Source organism: Amorphotheca resinae (genome assembly GCF_003019875.1).
Source record: "Amorphotheca resinae ATCC 22711 unplaced genomic scaffold M430scaffold_2, whole genome shotgun sequence".
In the NCBI taxonomy this organism is placed as follows: domain Eukaryota; kingdom Fungi; phylum Ascomycota; class Leotiomycetes; order Helotiales; family Amorphothecaceae; genus Amorphotheca; species Amorphotheca resinae.
In genome coordinates this window covers 332,199-354,295 of record NW_020194472.1, presented here as the reverse complement: position 1 = coordinate 354,295, position 22,097 = coordinate 332,199, and the positions used below count along the sequence as shown (strand labels likewise).

The following is a 22,097-nucleotide window of genomic DNA, read 5'->3' as shown; positions in this document are numbered from 1 at the left end:
CTGAAGACAAGGCTGACTGGACTGATTACCTACTCAACTATCTATCACATCAAGAAGCCTCCTCGTTGCCATCCAACGCCATCTTTGCCTTCTAATTGCTCTTAGTTTCCAAGGTGCTATTGGATACCGCATTGCGCTCAGAGCACACACAAGCATATACGGAGTAGCGCTCAATTCGAAACCACCCCCTTCAAACCAGGCTGCGCACGCGCGCAACATCTCAAAGCCTCACAAGTTTCAACCCAGCGATCAAACAACCATGTCCGAACCCATCCCCGAGAGCATTCCCACGTCGGCCGACCCGCGCTCCAAACGGCCTCTCAAGAAGCGCGCCGTGAACCATACTCCGGCAGCCGCACAAGCCGCGTCTCTGGAGGCGCTCTTCGCGAAACCCGATCAGGAGATCCGGATCCCGTCGCCGGCGTCCAGCAGCGCGCCCAGTAAGAATTTCTCTGCGCCCCCCGAGATCGTGGCGAATGTGCAGGGCAGTAGTGCGGGCGCGGGCAGCGGAGAGTTTCATGTGTATAAGGCGAGTAGGAGGCGCGAGTATGAGAGGTTGAGAGCTATGGAGGAAGAGGTGGCGAAGGAGAGGGAGGAGGAGAAGTGGGAACGGGAGAAGAGGGAGAGGGAGGAGAGGGATAGGGAGAAGACGAGGAAGAATAGGGAGAAGAGGGAGAGGTTGAAGTTGAAGAAGGGGAAGAAGGGTGGGAAGACAGAGGGGGAGAGTATGGAGGGTATAGAGAAGGTGGGCATGAAGCCGAGAGATGATGGCGGTCCGCGGAATGATGTTCAAGAGGAGCAGGATGGGACTATGAAGGCCGTGGAGGAGGTGGGCGTTATTATTCATGATGATGATTGAGAGGTACAACATACGGGGCTGACGATAAACCTGGAATCGAGGGCTCACTCTGCATGATGAGGTTAGACGAGACATTTCGGACTGCACGGCTAGGGACTGCACAACTAGGGATTGGCATGATCAGACTGATCAGACTGGCTTGCATCAAACACGCACATGCATTAGCCTCGAGCTTCTATGCTATGTTACAAGAGTATGCTCGTCTCATGACCATCGCTTTTATACACTAACATTGGAAAACAAAGCAATCTACTCCTCGCCGCCACCTGGAGCTCCACCACCTGCCTGTCTTGCAGCTTTTGCGCTGCAGATATCGTCCACTCTCAAGAGCAGGCAGGCGGCCTGTATATTATATTAGCTTATAGTCAAAAAGATAATCAGCTGATTATAACATACCTCAACAGCAGTCTTGATACTCTGCAACTTGATTGCCTGGGGCTCCCAAACACCGTACTCTTTCATGTCCACAAGTGTACCCTTGTCGCCATCAATACCCCAAGAGCTACCACCCTCTGCATGCTTTGCTCGGAGAGCAGTGAGAACTCTGACAGGGCTTTTACCAGCATTTTGGATCAGCGTTCTTGGGATGACCTCCATAGCTTCAGCAACAGCCTTGTATGGCCACTGCTGAACACCTTCAATGCTCTTTGCCAATTGTCCTAATCTAACAGCGACAGCCATCTCTGTGGCTCCACCTCCTGGTGATAATCTGGGGTGGAACATGACGTTACGGGCCACAGACATAGCATCTGCCAGATTTCGGTCAATCTCGTTCAGGATGTCTTTGGATGGTCCTCGGAGCAGAATGGTGCATGCTTTGGGAGTTTTACACTTCGTGAGGAAGGTGAAGTATTCGTCGCCGATCTTCTCGATCTCGAAGAGCCCGCAGTTTGTTCCTACATCAGATTCCTCCAGGTCATCCACGCGGTTGACGATTTTTGCGCCGGTTGCTCGAGATATTCTGTTGTTATCTGTCTTTCGGACACGGCGAAGAGCAGTCACATTACCCTTCATGAGATAATGTTGTGCAAGATCTGGAAGTCATTAGCAGAGTCCCCAACCCAAGCCCATGATTTCTCAACATACCAGAGACTCCCTTCTCAGTAATAACCAAATCTGGCTTCAGAGCCAGAATAGCATCACACATAATCTTAACTTGCTCCTCCTCAATCTGCAAGATCTTGTTCCAGTCCTCTTCCTTGGTTATCTCGATGTTGGTTTGGGACTCTCCCTTCTTGTACTCCAATGGACAATCCAGCAGGATGATTCTTGGGTTCTCTATCCGTCTTCTCATCTTAGGATGTGTGATATCCTTGTTGAGCATGACACCGTCCAAGACCCTACTGTCTTCAATTTCACCTCCTGGAATCTTCTCAACTCGTGCATAGCGCTTGATGTCGACCTCCTTCTTGCCGCCACCAACATCATGTGTGACTGTTCGGACAGCCTTGAGTGCAAGATTACACATGAGTTCCGACCATCTTGAGACGAACTTTGTGCCAATAGAGGAGGAAATCAGTTGGTACATAGCCTTGTCATCGTTGATGTCGACAGGCAAGGAGATTTCGTCAATGATCTCAAGAGCATCTTTGAGCGCATTCTTGAAGGCAGAGATAATCACAACAGGGTGAATATTTCGCTCTAATTGGGGGAGAGCCTGGGCGAGAATCTCACCAGCTGTAGAATATTAGCAAGGACTCCATCGAACTGGAGCTGCTCCATACCCAGAATAATGACTGTTGTAGTCCCATCTCCCACTTCCTCATCTTGTGTTCTGCTCAGCTCGATCATGCTCTTTGCTGCAGGGTGCGACACCTCGATTTCTCGCAGGATGGCATGGCCGTCATTTGTCAACACAATACCTCCCATCGGATCCAACAACATCTTGAGCATAGCCTTTGGTCCTAAACATGATCGGATGATGTCTGCGACACTGTTTTGCATCAGCTGAGGTGCTCATTTGGGCTGCTCCAGGAGGTAGCCAATATGACGTTGGTCGGACTTACGTCTTCGCCGCAGTGATATTCGAGAGCTGAGCTTTTCTTCCGGTTTGTCTATCACCACTCTGGGTGTCTGCATACTACCTGTCAGCATACGGGAAGAGGAATGTGTGAACCAGAGCTCCAAGCTTTCGAAGCTTGGTGATGGACAACTTACTCATAACCACCACAGGGGCCTGCATCTTGAATAGCGACTTGGTAGGCTCGAAGAAGATTCCTTAGAAGTAACCAGGAGCAGAACGTTGTAATCAAAGCCTTACGTTGAGCGTCGTATGATGCAGAGAACTTGAGAAGCTTTTTCGTTCGATGTCGCGTTGATTTTCTGAGGTTTCGCGTCGAAAATCTACAGGTCACGTGTATCGCAGGTCCCCTTGATCAGGGTCAAAATTGCTACTGTAAGGTACCACAGGCGGACTGAGATAGGGTATTATAATCATTTTTTCGTACAGTACAGGTTTGACTTTTGATTATGGCGCCAGCACCAATAACTCTCTCTATATCAGGGATTTCGTCCCTCCAGAAGTCTCCCCCTTACCGACGAATCCCTTCATAGCCCTATCAACTCCACACAGCTTCCTCAGAATAGTCTCTACGCCCACAGGCATCACGTTCATCCAGTTAACCCATCTAGCATAAAGTGGCATTGCCAGAACCGCACTAGAACCTGCATCAATGGCAGCAATGACCTCCCTTGCGACGTCAACCGGCTCCAGGAGAGGGGCGAGGAAAGACGAGGGCGTCTCAACACCGTTGAATAAAGGTGTACTCATTTGTCCAGGTGTAACCAAGAGAGTCTTGATATTCGGCGTTGATTTCAGCTCGGCGACTAGAGATCGATGCATTGCTGTTAAGCCGGCTTTGGCAGCCGAGTAATCGGTGAGCTGAGCCGCACCCACTTGGCCGAGGACGCTGGACATTGTGACTATAGTCCCATGGCCGGCACGCACCATGCCTGGAAGGAAGGTCTTAAGTGTGTAAAAGTGGGACAAGAGGTTGACACGGAAGCTGCGATCGATTTCGTCGATTGAGAGGTCGAGGAGCGGTTTACCATTGACGATGGCTGCGTTGTTGATTAGGATTGTAGGAGTGCCAAGCTAAGTGACGTTAGAAAAGTCTCTCGATAGCGTAGAATGAGGACTTACATCTCTTTCAATCTCCACTGCCACGCGCGCAAGTTGCTCCTTGTCTGCCACATCGCACTTATAGACGGACACACCCCGCGCCTCACCGGATTCCAACTCCTTCACATCTAGCACTGCGACGGTAGCTCCCCTCATGCCATAAACCTCCGCGATCAACAAGCCCAATCCGCTCGCACCACCGGTGATAACGATGACTTCTTCCGACAAGTCCACTTTGCGCGGTTTGCTGTAGGCAATCTGTTTATTGAGGATCCCGAGGAAGAACAGCGCAGTGAGGATCGAGGCGTATCCGATAGCTATTTGGATAGCTGAATGGTGCCATGGCATAGCTTGTGCGCGCATGCAAAGCGGTATCATCCAAGCCACGAACGGGTGGAGGAAGGTAACGTTGAGAACCTTGAGGATGAGGTCGACGGAGAGAGGCTTGGCCCAGGCCAGCTCTTGGTTTCGAGGTTGGGAGGACATGATCGCGAGGATTGGAGAACCGAGAGAACACAAGGTAGAGTAAGAAAAGAATAGGGGTCTATATAACTGGCTTCATCTTTGCGATTGCGGAAACATGAGACGGCTCTCGAACAGGGCGCTTCGCGAGGAGGTCGTTTGTTTGTTTCAAGGAGCAAGGCTGAGCGCTAGGGTTTCACGTGCAGGCCCCAGCCTTGCCTTGCCTACCTACCTACGCTTGAATCATATACACATCTAATTTCTCCCTACCATATCACAATGTCTCTCCTAATTCCTCTCTTTGCCGGTCAAAGCAAAGATACTTCACGGGACGAAGAGGACAGCCTCCTCATGAAATCCGAATTCTCGCTCTCGGGTGTCGGAGCCATGAGCCCCAAAAATAGGTTTTGACCGCCGAGGCTGTAACCCCGCACTGGAGTGTTTCAAAGCTGAGTTGGATGGTTCAACGTGACTTGTAATTCATATTCTCTCAGGCAGAGATGACTGCCAAATCTAATAGACAGTTCATCCTCTCATCGCTAGATTACAAAATCTGGTTATATGATATCAGCGAGGGGATTGATTCCCATCATTTGCCTCTCCCCAGAACTCCCGCAGACTCTCGGCCGCCGATTTGTATGCTTTATCCCTCTCCTTGTTTCCCCTCCAGAAGGTAGGAAACTTGTCCCATCCATGTATCGCGCCCTCAATTACATAACCATCGACTCGTTTCCCCATCTCTTTTAATCTCGCCCGGAATCTTTCGCCTTCGGCTAACAAGGCATCTGCCCAGCACGTCATAACAACCAACTTATCCGGCAACTCATCCTTCACCATATGATCAGGTGCAAGTGCAGGACTCAGGTACGGAGAATGCATATCAGGCGGTGGGTGCAAATAGCCCTGATCGACCATACTATTGAACCCCGGCAGGTTTATGCCTTTGTGGTTCGGATTGCTGGCGCGGCGCTCTGCACGTGATCTTGTCCAGTCAACGGTTGGATAGAAAGCCACGGCACTCATGATTTTCCCGATCTCAACATCTCCAAGCTTGTCCTCATTTTTCAGCCGGCGCAGTTCTTCGTAGAGCCGATACGTGACAGAGAAGCAAAGATTCCCGCCCGAGCTGAAGCCCGAGACTGCTGTGCGGAAGATGTCGAGATTCAGCTCTTCGGCGTGTTTCCAGAGATAGAGCAAAGCGGAAACGCCATCCTCGACAGCAGTAGGGTACGGATAGACAGGCGCGAGCCTGTAGTTCACGCTGACGACTACGGCCGAAGTGCTCCGTACGACTTGTGTAGCCCAGCGGGCATCGTCGGCAGCATGACCGATGGTGAAACCGCCTCCATGAAAGTTTAGGAGGATGGGATGCTTCGGGGATGGCTTTGAAGACAAATTAAAAGAGCGCTTATAAGATTTAGGAGTGTAGAACAGGAGATCGAAGGATCCCGGGACTCCTCCAACGGTGGATGGAATGCGACGTCTGAAGGAGACCGACTGTGGACGCGGAGGAGAGAGGTAGTGATCACACCATCTCCCCAAAGTCTGCAGTCCTCGGAAAAAGAGTGCTTTTGAAAGGAGGAATAGTCGAGACATCTTGCCAGTGCTCGCCAATGCTGGTATCTGAGCAAATGGTCTCTGACGGCATGCGGCCGATTCCTGCGGCCTCAGAACTGAAGCGCGTTAGTCTCAAGAGCACTTGGTATTAAGTTGCATGATCGCACCTTATCTAACTGATCCCTAGATTCCATAAGAGTACCATCGCGTTATCTGCTGCAAAATAATGAGAGTGAGTATGAAGAGGAGAGGTTGGTCATGGAGGTTGGCGCATTTACCAGTTTCGAGAGGCGCGCTAAATTGGCTAGCCCCTGAACCCCTGGCATATGCACGGCCCAACGTGAGGCTGAGTGTGACGTCAGCATGGTTTGCGGAGTGGTACATGAAATACATGGAGAGCTTGTGCTTCATCAATTCCTCAAGAAAATCAGCAATGCATGGTATTTATACTGCCATACCTCCTTATTGCAGCATAGTGAACAAATTCAGTACACCAGGCTTGGTGAGAAGTTCTAAGCAAAGTAAAGTAAGGTAAGCAGGGATTAACTACGAGGACCTCAGCCTTGCAAGGGTATGCTGCACACCTTCAACGTCGTATAAGGAGTTACCAGTCTTCTATGTAAAGTTAAATTGTGGCTCTTGAAAAGTGCAGTGAACTTCTCAAGTTAAAAAATTACATTATAGTAGATAGTAGATACTATCCAAATTATCCTTCGATGCGCCCTTTGCCTTGTGATACCCACTCATCACATACCATGTATTCCAACCAGAACGCCAAAAGTGCAAAGATAATCCTCAACCCTTCGTACCATTAGTTTGCTCCTCCTGTCCCTCCACCTTCTCTTTCTCTTTGTCAATCTGAACGACCCCTTCCCCATGCTGATCGACGCCCTCCTGGCCAAACATACCCCTCCCATCTCCAAACACCTGTTCCTCAAACCCTCCACAAACCTCATTCCATCCCAACCACTTGCCACTATCCGTCCACGCACCTCCTTTGCCACCTCTTGTATCCCACCATTCATCGACCTCTGCAGCCGCCTTCGCAACTATCGCTCCATCCGGGTTTCTGATATTTTGTCTCAACAACGCACGTGCGTGCGGTTGGTACCACATTTTATTCCACCATTCATTCACGAGGGCCTCATTGCCGTGGAAATTGAGCGTAGAGGGAACTGACGACGACGGCGCGACGATATTCGTTGCCAATTCGATATCTTGCCAGCCATTGTTTTCTCTCGGGAGATCGTCCAGTCCAGCAATTATAGGTGGATCAGGATTAGGCGAGGAGACAGGGTGCTGTGCAAATGGTGGCGCCGTCTGGTTCAAATCGAGAGGGATCTGGATCGGGCTTTGGAGCGCGGGCTCGGAGAGTGTAGTTTGTGGGTCAGTGGTTGATGGGTTTTTGAATGTAACAAATCTAATATCATCGGCCGAATTATGCAAGTTTTGAAAAATGGAACCCTCGTAATCAAGCCCAATACCAAATTCGTATTTCTTCCCTGGTTGGACGACAGTATTGGTAGGGGTGATTGCTGGGATTTGCACAGGGTCGTCGCCAAGACCGAGTTTGAACCTTGCCCATGCTGATAGAGGAACATTGATGCTGAAGGCTTTGGATCGCAGGGAACGCACGTATTCCTGTTTACCCCAAATTTGTGAGAATACGTATTGACTACTGCGCGCGCCATTGTTCTCCGATTGTAGTATCTCGGTAGCGCGCTCATATATTGGGCGAAGGTCAGCTACATGACCAATTGCCATTGTGGGCCCCATGTATCGAGGGCTGCTGTACTTGACTTCAGAGTTCCTATCGGCTTCGAAGTCGTTGGTGTCTTCGGGTAAGGGGGGTTCAGGTGCGGAGTAGCACGCTAGATCCTCGGGAGGATTGGAACATTCCTTTTGGGCGCCAAAAAGGACTCTTTGGGTGTATCTCGGAGATCCAAGAGGAATTACCGTGGAATTGAGCTCGATTTCTGGCGGCTTTCGTCCATGCTTTTCCAGGAGCTGCTTATCCGCATTCTGCATGCTGTGAAAGAATCTGTTTATGGTAACTTCGGCCGGGAGCTGGAACCAACTGTCTAATATCCTGTTAGATTTGCAACGCTCCACGGAGTTTTGGGTCGTTATACCTTCCTCCGCAACCAATATCAAATCATCGTGTTGAGTTTCTTTCCCACTCAGGAAATCGTAAGTCTTACGGACAATATCAGCCCCAGACGGCCTGTCATCATCATCACTTGATTCGTAATTGATCAATGTTGCGGGCGGATAATTGAGAACCGCAGCAGACAGTAAAGTTCTGCATAGATTTGGAGTAGCTTTCTTGGCTGTTATCAAGAGATGGAACCTAGGCTTTCTGGTAATATTGTTGCTCTGTTTGCTCGAATCTGCGGCCTCGTCCCATCCCGAATCTTCGACTTGTTCAGATGGCTCGGATACCTCTGAAACTGTGGTTGGAACGTAGGCTTTTATATGTGAGACAGCCTTTGGAGCAGTGTGGTGGATGTCGGCCTGCAGCGTCCGAAATGTCTGAACAATTTTAATGAACTGCTCTGGAAACGAGAACTAAGACTTACTGAATGGCGCTTCTCCAAAATAAAAAACAAAATAACAGTCAAGATAATGGCTATCGGGAAAAAACAGCTGCGAAGTCGACGTGGTCGTCGCAATTGAGCCATTATATAGCCAGCGACCTTCCCAGGAGATCTTCTCGGCGGTTCACCACCGAGGAGGGTGTCATCATGCATCGTAACGAGAGTAGATCAATCCCAACCAGATATAAAGTTGGATACTGCTGGCCAACAAGGCCTAAGTTTTGAGGAGATAGAAGCCGAGTCTTACATATTCCTGTGAATTGGGTTTGCGTACATTTTGATACTTATCAATATGGTATATATACTGATGATGACGAAAGATAGATAATACAGCCGGAATCTTTTGAAGATAGCGCGGCATGAAGAAATATGGCAGCGTAAGGGCGCTTCTGATAACCACTTGGTCCCGATGACGAAATATGTCCCAGACCCTACGCCCTACGCCCTACGCGGGATCTAGCCATTTTTGGTATACTACCAGTGGATGTAGAACGTCCAAATGCATCTTGTTGCTTCATTTTCGAAGCGTCATTTTTGAGACTCCGTTGTCGTTACAGAAAAGAATTTACAAGCCGAATTGGTTGTTGTTGGAACCCGGAAGTCGACGACGCCTTGAGCCTTGCCGGCTGATCCTTGCATGCAACCAGAGCCGACAGTGAATGCTGTGACAGAGGGAGCATGTCTTGACAACACATAATGTATTACTATGAGGCTCCTCGAAGCTTCTGTAGTTGGCTAATAAATCCATACCCACCTTGAGACTTATTCTCGGAAGTGACAATCTGTTCCTGCAAGGTCTCCACCCTCCGACGAAGACTACCATCACTTTCAGCTTCCCTTAAGAGATCCCTATGTCTATCTTCCACCATCTTTGCCAAACTCTCAACAAATCTAATCCTTGCTTTCTCTTCTGCCGTACCTTTCCATACAGTTGCTAAATCTTTCAGCTCCTCTACTCTCTTGGCTGCTGCTTCAATGCCATCGATCGGATCTCCTCCAATCAACAGGTCCGCAATTTCATCCCGTAGCTTCTTGGAAACCTGCTGTCCTTTCTCCTCCGTGCTATGCATCTCAGAGCCCGGCTCTGGTGCAGACACGGATAGAAACGAGGATGTAACAGAGACTTCCGAGGGTGGAAACGTCCACGCCATCGCGTCGCCAAATGTTTTGATCACTGTATCTAACCGAGATCGTACCAGTGTGAGGGTTCTCAATTGTGCGATATAAGGAGGATCGGCAATCGAAGAGGTTTCTTCTCGAGGGGGCGTCTTCGGTGCCGCTGTGAGTGTCGACGCTCGTCTTCGATGCGCATTGGCTTCCGTTGTTCGCGACGGTCTTCGTGCAAGCTCTTGATCCAGGCCACCTGGCACAAACTTGATCACATCTTCTTGTAGACCCTCAGTCAGAGCCTCCGAGAGCCCTAAGGTTTCTCCGCGCAAGACCTCGACCTCATATGCTAACCGACTTCCACTCCGAAGGATCTCGTCTGTAAGGCCGGTGAGTGTCGTCGTGAGCCTCGTGGTATGGGCGCTGAGCTGAGAGAGGAGGGACTGCGTTTGGGTAGATAATTCTGCGAGAGGCACGCTGCCCTTGGCAGATTGAGAGACACTGGAGGACTGAAGAGGGGGAAGGGTGGCATTGAGATACTCGGCGGGGTCGAATGAGGGATTCAGAAAGGGCTGGAGAGCGGGATCAGAGACGTGTGCAGATTTGGGAGTAAAAGGGCCAGGATCCGATCGACTCTGGGACTGAGCCGGCCTTGTCGCGGCATTGCTATTCTGGCGTCGCCGAGTAGACTTTGAATCCCAAGCCATGGCCGGCCGCGTGTGTAGTGTGCTACTTATCGTGGGATCTTGGGGAAGTACTGTATGTGCAGCAAGACGGGGCGAATAACAAACAACCTACAATAAGCCATGTGTGGGGTTCGCTACCTTACTAAGGGACCCCTGCTAACGGCTAATAAAGGCTGAATCCGCCTTGTTCGCTCCGCAGATACTGTAATTCGGTGACGACCGGCGACGACTGGAAACTATGGTACATATATTCCATAGTTGTACTTCGAAGGAACCATGACGATGCCTGACGACCATCGTCCTGTGTGGCCTCTAGAATGTCCATCATCCATCCAGCAGATGCTAGGCGGACGGGAGCCAATTTGTGCTGTGCAGGGCTCTCTGCCTCGCCTCGCCTATTGAATAGAGATAGAGGTAGGCAGCACAAGGCTACCATCTCGCTCTGCCTTGATTCCACTCCCTCCTCCCCTCCTCCTAACCCATCCTCGACCCCCCCATCCGTGGCCTCTATTCCACTCATTCTTCATGGATGTGATACAGTCCAAGGGTTAACTTGTTTTGACCGCGTCTCTTTCACCTCTTCAAACAATCCCGGGCTGCGTGCTCTACCACCTTCCCTAGGTCTGAGACGGCCTGTTGAATGCAGTTCGTGCACGATTCCATTCACTTTTATCTGCCTGGCCAGCAGACCTTGCGACACTTTAGTACTCTACCCATTTAATAACGCGTCGTTCTTCGATCTAACTATTCACCACCTTTCTTTCTTTCCTCCCCCCCCCCCTTTTCCTTGCTCCTCCAAAACAACACGGATCCTTCCCCTTCTCTAAAGGGTGCTGAACGCCCTAGACTACCTCCGCAGCCATGACTCGAAAGGCCTTTAGCTCTGATGTCCAAGCGGCCTCAGAGAAGTCCATCCCTGGTATTACTAAAGTCGGCAAGGGAGAGGACGATGGCGATGTGACTTTCCTATTTTCCCCAGCTTCGGGGCCCCCTATTGAAATTGGATTGCTGGCTCTTGGTAAGTTTATCTTTCTTGTTTCCTCTGTCCTCCAAACACCCAAGCACTTCCTCCCCATCTCTGGACAAGATATGTTGCCAATAGGCTACTATGTGAAAAGAGCCCACGCACGTCTTGGGTACCTGTCACACGCCATTCATCTCCTGCACCAACTATGTTCCTATGCTAAATTTGGCAGATGTCTCTGGCTATCCATTGGACAACAGTTTCATGATATTCACGAAGTCCTCTGATGTCCCAAAGGGCATCGACGAGGTTTTAGAGCATATCGCGAGCTCCTCCACCGGAATGAAAATTATTGATCTCATCGCGAGCATCTCTCAACGACTGAGGAAGACCCTTGCGACTGGGTCCCAGGAAGATCCTCTTAGTTTAGGTGACAACTCAGATCTGGAGATGTTAGATGAAGAAGGTGGAGAATCAGGAGACGAAGACGACATTGACGAATTTGATGACGGTTTCCTTTCTGACGGTGACGGACTTGAGAGCTTTGGACCACCCGGCAGTATTAGACCATCATCTTTGTCGACATACAACATCCCCGCGGAGGCTGCTGTCAAGATAAATCGACGGATCAGGGCCGATTTTCGTGCTGTCAAGTTTGCGGGTTTCAAGCTGGGCGTCTTGAGCGGCTTGAAGGCGGAATCCCAGACCAGTGTTATTAGTATCTCAATACAGGCTGCGAAGCTCGGCTTGTCAGATGAAGCCTTACAAGCCTGGGACCTTGGGCCGCAACAATATATTGTCCTCCTCATGCGTTACGCTGATGGTTATAAGACATTCGAAGCAGTGGTTTCAGAGCCAGCTAAATCTCTTGAGATCTCGTTCCGTATCGGTGTTGGCAACAAGTATAAGCCAACTCTGAACGAAGCACACTCTGCATTCACAGAAATAACAAAGCACGAGACCAGTTCTCATAATGGTAACAACGCTACTAGTTCGGATGATAAGGCCATGACGGGATTCAGCAGTCTCTTTATCAGCAGCTCATTGAATGAGTTCTTCAACGAGCAATTCATATCCCTCTTGAAGATCAGAAGCTCTATGGGCCTTGGCTGGGATGGTGCGAAGCTTTTCTTCAACGACAACCAAGGACGTTTTGACCAGGAAGCCTCTATCCTCGGTCCACAATATTACGAGGAGTCAACCCCAGCACAAGGTTCTTTGCCAGAGATGCTGTGCGGCGACCACCTTACCGATACAAATAGCACAAGTGTCTCTTTCCCCTTGATTACTGCCCAATTCGCCATGCGATACTTGCTTCGATGCACGGAATACTGCCTTGTCTGTCATGACAAAATTTCTGGAGAATTTGAGGCATTGAAACCTTACGTCTGTGACAAACCTCTCTGTCTCTATCAATACATGTCTCTTGGTTTTGGCCCCAGTGTCGAGCATGAGATAATGACTCAACCTGTTGTGGTTGACTTGCTTGTCAGTTTTTGTTATGCAGCTGCTTCTGTAGGTTACGTTTCATTCAAAGGATATGTGAGCTAGTCCTAGATATATGCTAACAAGATCCATAGAACCAAAGGATTCGAGAGTACCCTACCGGCATGAGTCTTTTAGTCCCTCCGGTCACGGATTCTACTAGAGCAGCATCGAACCCAGTACCAATAATAAAGAGCAAATCGGACCCTCTTATCAATCCTACTAAGGTCAAATATGACATCAATCACCCTCAAATTGTCTTTGAGAATGACCAATCTTGCCCAGTTCGGAATGGAGACTGGGTTGTCATTGATCTAGAAGGTAAGCATGTGTATAATCGAGATCGACTAACGCACTGCATAACTTAAGTTGTCTTTGTAGTTAACATATATCCAGATAAAGGGATACCACCAATCCATCATCGGGTGACGGATATTTCAATGTATCCGATAGTCAAGCTATCAGAGTGCAGGGTGATTCAAGGCGATTTTGCCAATTTGATACCGGCGAACCAGACGAGCCTGACAAAGACCCCCTTTACCCCAGCTACTACACCCCCACTCGCTGTCCCTGTTCCAGCACAGATGACAGCCTACGACCAGAATTTTGATGATGTGTGTAATGCCAAGAAAGCAGAGACTATTGTCGTACTGCTCAATACTTTGCCATCTATCAAGCAGCTGCGAGCGTATCTTGTTCAGCAGAGTCGGTTTTCCGAACCTAGTCTTCGAACGTGGAAAGAGCGTGTATCCCCAGCCGCATTAGGATTACTTCGTTGGATCGTTGCCTCAAATCGCTCTTGTATTGTTCAAGTCAATAAATGCCCTGGCCAGGAAGATAGAGACCTGGCGGTGTCCAAGATCAGGCTCGATCAGAAATGCTCAAATGTAACTGATAGCTGGGTCCAATTCCGTTTCGCGCAAGGAGCTCCTGATAAGGAACAGCGGTTTTTGAATGCCCTCAAGACGGAGAAGAAAAATTTGCATCCAAAATATCCGACCCTTTTTGCGTTCCACGGAAGCCCTCTCCAGAATTGGCACAGTATTATCCGACATGGATTGGATTTCAAAGAAACCCTACATGGCAGAGCTCATGGACATGGAGTGTACCACGCAATGGATCAGGCCACTTCTGCTGGCTATTCTGGTTCTGGCTATGTATGATTTTCCAATGTTTAACTATCAAGTATCTGCTAACATATATTACTAGGCTTCTTGGCCTGGCTCTGACCTCCAAATAAGTTCTGCGATGAGCTTGAATGAGATTGTCAACTGTCCGTCGCAGTTTATAAGCTCTAACCCTTATCTTGTAGTTCAACATCTCGACTGGATTCAATGCAGGTATCTGCTGGTACAAGTTAGTCAAAACACCACGATTCCCACGTCTAATGTTTTTCGCGCTGCCGGCGCAGTTCCAACTAGGTGAGAATTCCCCTCGAAGCCAATACTCTTTTATCTAGTTCAAAATATTCCTCAGCAATTGTTGCTTCGCCCCTTGTACGATAAGCTAATATTCTACAGTCAACCAGAACCGTCTCCCTTTAGGGACGTCGCCCAAGATCCAAAGTTTACAGCAAAGACAACAATGAATAAACCCATTGGCATTCCACAGTGTGCTACATCAATTTCTAGAGCATTTCGGGACAACCTCGTTGCTGAGCAGCCTCCTCCAAGGAATAAGAGACGCAAACATACTTCACCGAAAGATCAATTAACGCTTGCAGAAGTAGAGCCGAGTGACGATGAAGACCCAGAAGACATTAAGTTTCTGTTCTCTGACGACGAGGAATCGTTAGGCAAAGGAAAAGGAAGATCAGATGAGCTGATTCTGTTGTAAGTACACGTTCATCACTGTTGGGTGTTTGCAATCCAACTCCACTCGGACAGAGAGCTTGAACCCACTGATGACTGACCCAACTTAGGGGATCCGCAAAGAGAACTGCGAAGCCTCAAACCGATTTTGTACCCGGCTCTCTAGATCAATCAAAATTGCCCATGCTGGATCCTCCATCATATGCCACTCCATCAGCGACTATGCGTCTCAACAGAGAGCTACAGACCATTCTGAAGGTTCAAAAAGCATCACCATTACACGAGCTTGGTTGGTACATTGATGCCGAGCTTGTTAGCAATGTATATCAATGGATTGTTGAGCTTCACTCCTTCGAACCTACTCTGCCACTAGCAAAAGATATGAAGGTAGCCGGTGTAACTAGCATCGTTCTTGAAATCCGTTTCGGAAAAGACTACCCACATAGCCCGCCATTTGTCCGGGTTATTCGACCTCGCTTCCTTCCATTCATGAGTGGTGGTGGTGGTCATGTCACGGGTGGTGGAGCGATGTGCATGGAGCTGCTCACCAATACTGGTTGGAGTGCAGTATCCTCGATTGAGGGCGTTCTTCTCCAGGTTCGCATGGCAATAATGAACATGGAGCCTAAGCCTGCGCGCCTTGAGAGCACATCAAAAGACCGGCAGCGCGACTATGGAACAAGTGAAGCTATGCAGGCATATATCCGAGCTTGTCAAACACATGGATGGGAGATTCCGAAAGACTTTCAGGATTTTGGAGTGGGAGGCTGAGGTTGGGTGGATATTAACAGGCCATCTGGAATGTAATGGGACCTGAGGCTGGAGGGCATCTTCAAAAAAATGATGGGATGAGCCATCGTCTTATGGTCATGATTGATATTTGGCGCTTGGGTGGCAAGGGATATGGGCATCTTTCGTGCTGTCTTTGGCGCTCAGGGGCTAAAGGAGGCTTACGAAGAGATACCTATGGTAATTGTAATTATATTCTCGTCAAGACAGACGCAACAAAATAAATGTATGAGGTTCTGAAATTGTGCCTCTCGTCTCCTTCAGAGAGGGAGGACTGATGGCAAGGCTTCGGTTAGCCGCTTCCCGCCCTCTCCGTTACTGGTCAAGAGGCGGAGTTTCTCTCTAAGAGGGGTCATCTTCGGGAATGCCTTCCAAGTGTACTATTTTATGTCTCTATCTCAGAAATCATACTAAGGGTAAAATTTAACAACAAGTGTGGTGGGCAGGGAAGCTCAGATATGCATAGCCTGCCCACGAGGCTGACAATCTCATGGGCCAATAAGGGCGGATCTGCTCCTGGGCTAAAAGCTCGGCTGAGCTTAACCTTCTTCGGTGAGCGCGCTAAGAAAGCGAGCGCATGATGCGGGAGGGTGCGTCTTCCCGGGTCGCAAAGTACGAATTCACTTCGTCGACAATACCGCCAACAATAGCAACACTGACAATAGGAGGACTCTCCTCTTCAATTGTCTATTGGCACACGATCTCACTGGTGACAATAGCACGATCCTCTCAACCACAATGGCGATGAGTCCATCGCCGCCGCTCTCGCCCGTCTTGGGCCCTTCCCATAGAATGGACCGACACCACTCGAATTCTCCTCCTCAGCAACTATCAAAACGAGATAAACGACGCTCTATGCTGGCAGATCGTCTAGAAGAGATTACCAGGCACTTCTCACAGAATCGAGACATACACTACCGCGAACAGCTACAGGCACTGCAGATCGACGTCAACCTCATAATGGAAGCCAAAGCCCACGGCAACGAACCGCTGCCAAACACACCCGAAGAGATCGATGCTCTGGTAGAGGAGAACATCAAGACTGTCCGGAAGTCTCTTGGTCCTTATCCCCCTCCTAGAGCGGGCAAAATGTATGCAGACTTCGCGAAGGAGGTTAATGATGCGATGGAGGAGCGAGACGCTGCTTTGACAATGCACATGGTATGTATTCTTCCATCAACTAGTGTGGCCCTTTATCTAACTGCCTTACAGAGAGAGTGCGAAGTTAGGAAGAGCCAGATTAGAGCTGCCCACGCATATCGGATGAAGCTTGCGGCAGGTGAACACCGCGCACTGGCCAATACAATCAGAGATCGATTGATCAACAGTGTCACGAGCAAGAAGAACCGACTCTCCAGAGACAAAGAGACACTTGAAATCTCGGACAGCAGCGCCCTTCTCCTCCACCCGAGCCAGTTTGGTCTCTCAAACCCAGCGAGCCCGGGCGGCATGCACTCGAAACGAGCAACCCGACACCGCCGAGATGCAGACGACTTCCCTACCTTCCCGGATAGCAACAAGCGGAAGCGCAGAGGAGACGGTGATGAGTCCCCAGCCCCAAGCCGCCAGCGACTCGACAATGGCAATAGCACACCCATTTGGTATGCCGACAAGCACAGAATGATGGCTCAACAACTCGACTCCGCGCTCTTCAGCATCGACAAACTCTTTACAGAGAAGGAGCTAGCAATGACCTACAATGTCGCTGCTCTAGCCGCACACTCGCAGATGCAACGACACGAACCCTACGACGACGACGACTTCTACTCTTCCTCGAATGGCAAATCTGACGCGGACACAGAGCAGGATGGCACCGCCGCAGGCGACCACGATGGCCACGATGATACAGACTCTCCCCCCTCAGGCGCCGGCATGGAACGTCAATACTCGCATGCAACACGTAGCACGCGTGGTGCTGGCATTCCTAATTTCGTCACTGGCTTGGGTATCGATGCCATTAGCGACCTCAACTTCCCTGGAAACATGGCAGCCATGAACAAGCAGATCCCGAAATTGCCGCCGTTGCTTGCGAGCACCATGCAGAAGTCATATGTGAAGGGCGAGAACGCAAATGGTGTTGCTGGCTTGGCGCCGGACGAGGCCAACGCGGAATTGGAGATCATCAGGCAGGCGCGGCTGTACAATGACCACCACGGCCTCGGACGAAACCTCGACCTGGAGAATGGAGGACGGGCCATATTGGAAGCCGTGAGCTGGCCGCGGAAGCATGACCACTATGTCAAATCGGACGATAAACACATGCTGGAGAGCAATCTGCGGGAACAGATGCCGCTTTCGGGCGGGGAGCCGATGTCGAGCGCCAACAGCGCGATTGGCGGGATCCCCATGTCGCGTCAGAACACGGGAGAGGGCACATCGAGTCGGGGCCGAAAACTGAAGCCGGTGGCATCTGGGAACTAGAGGAGGACTAGGGTACTAGGGAATTCGAGCATTGAAGGCATTGCGACATTGCGACATTGAGGCAACTGGGATTGGGAATCGGAGGGACTGGGATGGGGGAGTTATATTAGCTGCTTTTTACAAGACGCTGCAATACTGGCTAGCATACTTGAGTGACTGGACTGACTGGTTCATTCACATAGACTACGATATTGAAAAGTAGCATGCATGAATGAACATTATGATTGGAGCATTTATAGCGTTCCTCGAGCGTGACATGTTGAGCCGGGCCCCCCCTGGATTGCATATCGATCATCGGGCGTTGCAGCAATGGGAACCAGAAGACTGCAGATGGCAGGCGAAGTAAAGTGACAGCCGCCGGCCATTGGGAAGAGAGAGAAGGGCCTAGAATGAATGAGACAGCAGGCAGGGGAAGAAGGGAGGGGGGGGGAGGGTCATGAACAAAGGATGCGATGCTCCAACCCACGTGCCCTGATCGTTGCATCTTGATCTTCTATTCATCCATTCATCCAGTGGTATGTATGGATCTTTTTGGAATTTTTGAACACGAGAACATCCCCCTACCTATCTCCCGTCCCGTCCTGGATAGATAGATACCATACCATATCGCATCGTATCGTATCGACCCAGCATCAAAAAAGCAGAGTAGAAAGAGAAACCCATAGAAGAAACAACCCACCAGAGCGCTCTAATCAACCAATCAATTAACCTACTATGCAGCCAGATAAGACAAAACGTGCCTGTCAAAAAGAAAAGGAAAAGAAAAGAAAAGAATCCCCGACGGTGAAGTAGTGATCGTGCAAAGAAGCCCCATCGAAGCATCTAGATAACCAACAAGATCAGGAAACCCCCCGGTACACGCGGGGTATGTCAGTGGCGCATCTTCGCTGCGGGGTTTCAAAATCATGATTGGTGGGATTGGCGGTGTTGTCAGGTGATTGATTGAAGGATTGAAGGATTCCATCCAGGTTGAAAGGGGAGAGTGCTCGAGTGCTCCCCCCCCCCCTCTTCCCCCCCTTGGCGCTTCTCGCTTCTCGCTTGGTCAAAGGTGCCCGCGCCGTCGCTTAGTCAGGGGCCGTCGCGCGTCGGAGAGAGGAGAGGTGGGATTACTAATGCGAGATGCGGACCAATCAGTAGCTTTGCAGCTAGTCCAAACGCGTGCTTAGCGGCGCAGCTTAATTCTCTTCATTCTCTGCATTGCTGGGAAAGCGCGCTAGGCCCCCTTCGAGACAAAACCGAGCGCGCACAATGCTCCCTCTCGTGCCTCTGGGTCGGGGGCTTGCCGTACACGGTTTGTGGCAGCCCCGCACGTTCGATTGTGCGCGCACGACCTACGGTAGTACTGAGATTCTTATGATAAGTACGTCCCCCGACCTCTGCTCTTTCCTCCTTCACCTCCCCCCTCTCTCTCTCCTGTGCATCGCCCGAGCTCTCTCACTTCACCTCCGCTCCTGCGCTCCTCCGCCCTTCCACCCCTCCCACCCCTCCAACCCCTCCACCCCTCCCCCCTCCGCCCGCCATGGCCGACTCCAAGACCCTCCCCGACCATATCTCCCCCAACCTCTCGCCCGTCGACACCCCTCCAGATGGCCACCCACCCCAGGGAAACAAGGCCATGGACGAGCTCTTGCTCAATGCCAAGTCCGCCGCCGACAAGGAGCAGAAGATGACCCTGTGGCAGGGCATCAAGCTGTATCCCAAGGCCGTCGCCTGGAGCGTCCTCATCTCGACGTGTATCTGCATGGAGGGCTACGATATCTGTCTGCTCAGCAACTTCTACGGCTTCCCGCAGTTCAACAAGAAGTACGGCCATGAGCTCCCCAACGGTAACTACCAGGTTTCCGCCTCGTGGCAGTCGGGGCTCAGCAATGGTGCCAATGTCGGCGAGATCATCGGGCTGTTCATCAATGGTTGGGTCTCGGAGCGCATTGGATACCGCTACACGGTCATGGGCTGCCTCACCCTGATCGCCGCCTTCACGGCCATCTTCTTCACGGCGCAGTCGGTCGTCGCGCTCCAGGTCGCAGAGATCCTGTGTGGTATTCCATGGGGTGTTTTCCAGACTCTCACCATCACCTACGCGTCCGAGGTGTGCCCTGTAGCATTGCGCGGCTATCTTACCACCTATGTCAACTTTTGCTGGGGGCTCGGCCAAGTCATCGGGAGTGGGGTGATCAGGTCTATGCTGGGAAGGACTGATGAATGGGCTTACAGGGTATGTGCAGTTTTGTCTCCGATCTGATGGTCCTTTTAATCGGCCGGAAATTTTAATCGGCCGGAAATTTGCGTCGTCCCGCCCGGCGACCACCCTTTTCCGACCCGAGTGTGTGCTGACTAATACCCCTAGATCCCATATGCTCTGCAGTGGATGTGGCCTGCCCCTCTCCTGGTTGGCATCTTCCTGGCACCGGAATCTCCGTGGTGGCTCGTCCGAAAAGGGAGGATTGCGGAGGCCAAGAAGTCTCTCCTTCGCCTGACTAGCTTGAACAGGGAAACCGATTTCGATGCGGACGAGACGATTTCGATGATGGTGCACACGACCGCACTGGAAGAGAAGATCACCAAAGGAGCTTCGTACTTGGACTGCTTCAGAGGGACCGATCTTCGCCGGACCGAAATCGTCTGCATGGCTTGGGCCATGCAGAATCTGAGCGGGAACTCCTTCTCTGGCTACTCGACATATTTCCTGGAGCAGGCAGGTCTGAATGCAACACAGGCCCTTGATTTCACCATCGGCCAGTACGGTATTAACATGGCTGGAGTCTTCGTTGCATGGTTCCTCATGAGTCGCGGCCTTGGGCGGAGAACGCTCTACCTAGGCGGCTTGTGCGGTCTCTGCGCCATGCTCTTCGTCCTCGGGTTCCTCGGTCTCGTTCCGGACGCCCACAGGAGGGAGGCATCGCTCGCCACGGGTAGCATCATGTTGGTCTGGGCCTTGATCTACCAAGCCACGGTCGGGACCGTCTGCTACTCCCTCGTCTCGGAGCTCTCGACCCGAAGGCTGCAGATCAAGACCGTCGTGCTAGGTCGGAACATGTACAACATCGTCGGCATCGTCTGCAGCGTCCTCACGCCTTATATGCTCAACCCAACGGCGTGGAACTGGGGCAACTACGCGGGATTCTTCTGGGGCGGCATCTGCTTCTGCTGCATCGTCTACACGTACTTCCGCGTGCCTGAGCCCCGGGGGCGCTCTTTCGCCGAGCTGGACATGCTATTCGAGCGCGGTGTCAGCGCGAGGAAGTTCGCCACGACGCACATCGACGTCTTCGAAGCGGAGGTCGACACCAGCCTCGCCGAGCATTACGAGGGGAAGCTCGAGGCAACGCATTCCGAGAAGCCGGCCAGCATGGCATGAGATCTGATCGCTCAGGAGAGGTGATGATCTGACGGACGAATAGAGGTCGGCACACTGACTGCCTCACATACATACATACATAAATTCTGGCATCTTGCCATCCACCCAGCCAGCCACGGCTAGCACAGGTAGGTTTGAAGCCTTCCGGAGCCGCTCTTGGCTGCCGGGGTGGAAGAAGAGGAGGGATTGACTCGAACGACGAGCAGGGGCTGAGTAGCCGCCGGGGACGAGGAGCATGCCGGGGGGGTTCTAATGAGTGATAGTAATGCCACCTGTGGGCGACCGACCTGTACGTAATCCACCCTCACCTTACCTACCTACTTGTACATAAACCCGTTATATAATGAATATATGAACTTGTATATTTGCTTTTTAGAGCACCTGTGTCTCTGTTCGGAGGGGATGTCGAAAGGAGAGGAAGAGGAAGATGAAGAGAAAAGTGAAGATGCCTCAAACTGTCCATCAATGCACGGCTCCGGCCTTCCACACGGAAGAAGAGGAAAGAGCTTCTAGAAAACAAGCATGAGCCTCATGAATAATGCCTCACTTACGTAAGATCCTTAAGGCTTTTGTCTGGTGTGTTGAATGTTATGAGGGATATAAGCCGGGCTGAGAGGAAAGGGTCAAGATAAGGTAAGCACTACTGAAGCGTATGACATAGGAGAGCAGAGGGAGACGAGGGATAAGCGATGATCGGCAGGGATTGGTGAGAGAGCCAAGTGGGCCAAGCTTTTGTGGGGCGTGGAGTGACGCGGGACGGGATGTGGTCTTGAGATAGATGATAGCTGGGTTGGGGGACTGATGATTGATTGATTGATGGATGGATGGATAGTCTTGTTTTAGAGAGGCAGATCAATATATCTTGCGTCTCAGCATTGAC

The 22,097-nt window shown here is 50.8% G+C and overlaps 11 protein-coding genes across 11 annotated transcripts; 6 read left to right on the top strand and 5 right to left on the bottom strand.

The window, feature by feature from the left end:
- The first annotated feature begins 93 nt into the window (after positions 1-93).
- On the top strand, positions 94-1,197 carry M430DRAFT_63691 (hypothetical protein). Its single transcript, XM_024869074.1, has one exon. It carries the CDS (start codon positions 260-262, stop codon positions 857-859), a length of 600 nt encoding a protein of 199 aa, XP_024723662.1. The 5' UTR covers positions 94-259; the 3' UTR covers positions 860-1,197.
- Positions 1,109-3,041, bottom strand: M430DRAFT_96522 (hypothetical protein; the record flags this gene model as incomplete). Its single annotated transcript, XM_024869967.1, has 6 exons — positions 1,109-1,201; positions 1,256-1,893; positions 1,946-2,536; positions 2,584-2,792; positions 2,866-2,932; positions 3,017-3,041. 6 exons carry the CDS (start codon positions 3,039-3,041, stop codon positions 1,109-1,111), a joined length of 1,623 nt encoding a protein of 540 aa, XP_024723661.1.
- Positions 3,042-3,271: 230 nt separating this feature from the next.
- Positions 3,272-4,560, bottom strand: M430DRAFT_32906 (hypothetical protein). The gene is made up of 2 exons (XM_024866252.1): positions 4,002-4,560; positions 3,272-3,953 (listed from the first exon to the last, which is right to left on the bottom strand). Exons 1-2 carry the CDS (start codon positions 4,464-4,466, stop codon positions 3,354-3,356), a joined length of 1,065 nt encoding a protein of 354 aa, XP_024723660.1. The 5' UTR covers positions 4,467-4,560; the 3' UTR covers positions 3,272-3,353.
- A 366-nt stretch (positions 4,561-4,926) lies between these two features.
- Positions 4,927-6,117, bottom strand: M430DRAFT_32905 (hypothetical protein). The gene has a single exon (XM_024866251.1). The coding sequence runs from the start codon at positions 6,036-6,038 to the stop codon at positions 5,010-5,012; it is 1,029 nt and encodes a 342-aa protein (XP_024723659.1). The 5' UTR covers positions 6,039-6,117; the 3' UTR covers positions 4,927-5,009.
- Positions 6,118-6,131: 14 nt separating this feature from the next.
- On the top strand, positions 6,132-6,580 carry M430DRAFT_197897 (hypothetical protein). The gene has a single exon (XM_024864154.1). It carries the CDS (start codon positions 6,226-6,228, stop codon positions 6,532-6,534), a length of 309 nt encoding a protein of 102 aa, XP_024723658.1. The 5' UTR covers positions 6,132-6,225; the 3' UTR covers positions 6,535-6,580.
- Positions 6,581-6,794: 214 nt separating this feature from the next.
- Positions 6,795-8,749, bottom strand: M430DRAFT_24908 (hypothetical protein; the record flags this gene model as incomplete). The annotated part of the gene is made up of 3 exons (XM_024865157.1): positions 6,795-8,080; positions 8,132-8,531; positions 8,579-8,749. 3 exons carry the CDS (start codon positions 8,747-8,749, stop codon positions 6,795-6,797), a joined length of 1,857 nt encoding a protein of 618 aa, XP_024723657.1.
- A 512-nt stretch (positions 8,750-9,261) lies between these two features.
- Positions 9,262-10,454, bottom strand: M430DRAFT_32904 (hypothetical protein). Its single transcript, XM_024866250.1, has one exon. The coding sequence runs from the start codon at positions 10,408-10,410 to the stop codon at positions 9,301-9,303; it is 1,110 nt and encodes a 369-aa protein (XP_024723656.1). The 5' UTR covers positions 10,411-10,454; the 3' UTR covers positions 9,262-9,300.
- An 85-nt stretch (positions 10,455-10,539) lies between these two features.
- On the top strand, positions 10,540-11,556 carry M430DRAFT_197874 (hypothetical protein). Its single transcript, XM_024864153.1, has one exon. It carries the CDS (start codon positions 10,707-10,709, stop codon positions 11,214-11,216), a length of 510 nt encoding a protein of 169 aa, XP_024723655.1. The 5' UTR covers positions 10,540-10,706; the 3' UTR covers positions 11,217-11,556.
- M430DRAFT_39199 (hypothetical protein) lies at positions 11,183-15,671 on the top strand. The gene is made up of 7 exons (XM_024867299.1): positions 11,183-11,407; positions 11,586-12,868; positions 12,934-13,159; positions 13,235-13,995; positions 14,048-14,259; positions 14,359-14,670; positions 14,760-15,671. Exons 1-7 carry the CDS (start codon positions 11,251-11,253, stop codon positions 15,418-15,420), a joined length of 3,612 nt encoding a protein of 1,203 aa, XP_024723654.1. The 5' UTR covers positions 11,183-11,250; the 3' UTR covers positions 15,421-15,671.
- Positions 15,672-16,230: 559 nt separating this feature from the next.
- On the top strand, positions 16,231-17,859 carry M430DRAFT_47574 (hypothetical protein; the record flags this gene model as incomplete). The annotated part of the gene is made up of 2 exons (XM_024867942.1): positions 16,231-16,599; positions 16,651-17,859. 2 exons carry the CDS (start codon positions 16,231-16,233, stop codon positions 17,857-17,859), a joined length of 1,578 nt encoding a protein of 525 aa, XP_024723653.1.
- Positions 17,860-19,110: 1,251 nt separating this feature from the next.
- Positions 19,111-21,555, top strand: M430DRAFT_32901 (hypothetical protein). The gene is made up of 2 exons (XM_024866249.1): positions 19,111-20,074; positions 20,207-21,555. The coding sequence occupies exons 1-2, from the start codon at positions 19,379-19,381 to the stop codon at positions 21,215-21,217; spliced, it is 1,707 nt and encodes a 568-aa protein (XP_024723652.1). The 5' UTR covers positions 19,111-19,378; the 3' UTR covers positions 21,218-21,555.
- Positions 21,556-22,097: the final 542 nt, after the last annotated feature.

Bases quoted from the DNA above. Each gene is read 5' to 3' on its own strand.
- M430DRAFT_32906 (XM_024866252.1), bottom strand. From the start codon at position 4,466: ATGTCCTCCCAACCTCGAAACCAAGAGCTGGCCTGGGCCAAGCCTCTC. The intron at 3,954-4,001 runs GTAAGTCCTCAT...AACGTCACTTAG, and splicing joins CAGTGGAGATTGAAAGAGAT to CTTGGCACTCCTACAATCCT.
- M430DRAFT_197897 (XM_024864154.1), top strand. From the start codon at position 6,226: ATGAGAGTGAGTATGAAGAGGAGAGGTTGGTCATGGAGGTTGGCGCAT.
- M430DRAFT_32905 (XM_024866251.1), bottom strand. From the start codon at position 6,038: ATGTCTCGACTATTCCTCCTTTCAAAAGCACTCTTTTTCCGAGGACTG.
- M430DRAFT_39199 (XM_024867299.1), top strand. From the start codon at position 11,251: ATGACTCGAAAGGCCTTTAGCTCTGATGTCCAAGCGGCCTCAGAGAAG. The intron at 13,160-13,234 runs GTAAGCATGTGT...ACATATATCCAG, and splicing joins GGTTGTCATTGATCTAGAAG to ATAAAGGGATACCACCAATC. The intron at 13,996-14,047 runs GTATGATTTTCC...ATATATTACTAG, and splicing joins GCTATTCTGGTTCTGGCTAT to GCTTCTTGGCCTGGCTCTGA.
- M430DRAFT_32904 (XM_024866250.1), bottom strand. From the start codon at position 10,410: ATGGCTTGGGATTCAAAGTCTACTCGGCGACGCCAGAATAGCAATGCC.
- M430DRAFT_32901 (XM_024866249.1), top strand. From the start codon at position 19,379: ATGGCCGACTCCAAGACCCTCCCCGACCATATCTCCCCCAACCTCTCG. The intron at 20,075-20,206 runs GTATGTGCAGTT...TAATACCCCTAG, and splicing joins CTGATGAATGGGCTTACAGG to ATCCCATATGCTCTGCAGTG.
- M430DRAFT_197874 (XM_024864153.1), top strand. From the start codon at position 10,707: ATGTCCATCATCCATCCAGCAGATGCTAGGCGGACGGGAGCCAATTTG.
- M430DRAFT_63691 (XM_024869074.1), top strand. From the start codon at position 260: ATGTCCGAACCCATCCCCGAGAGCATTCCCACGTCGGCCGACCCGCGC.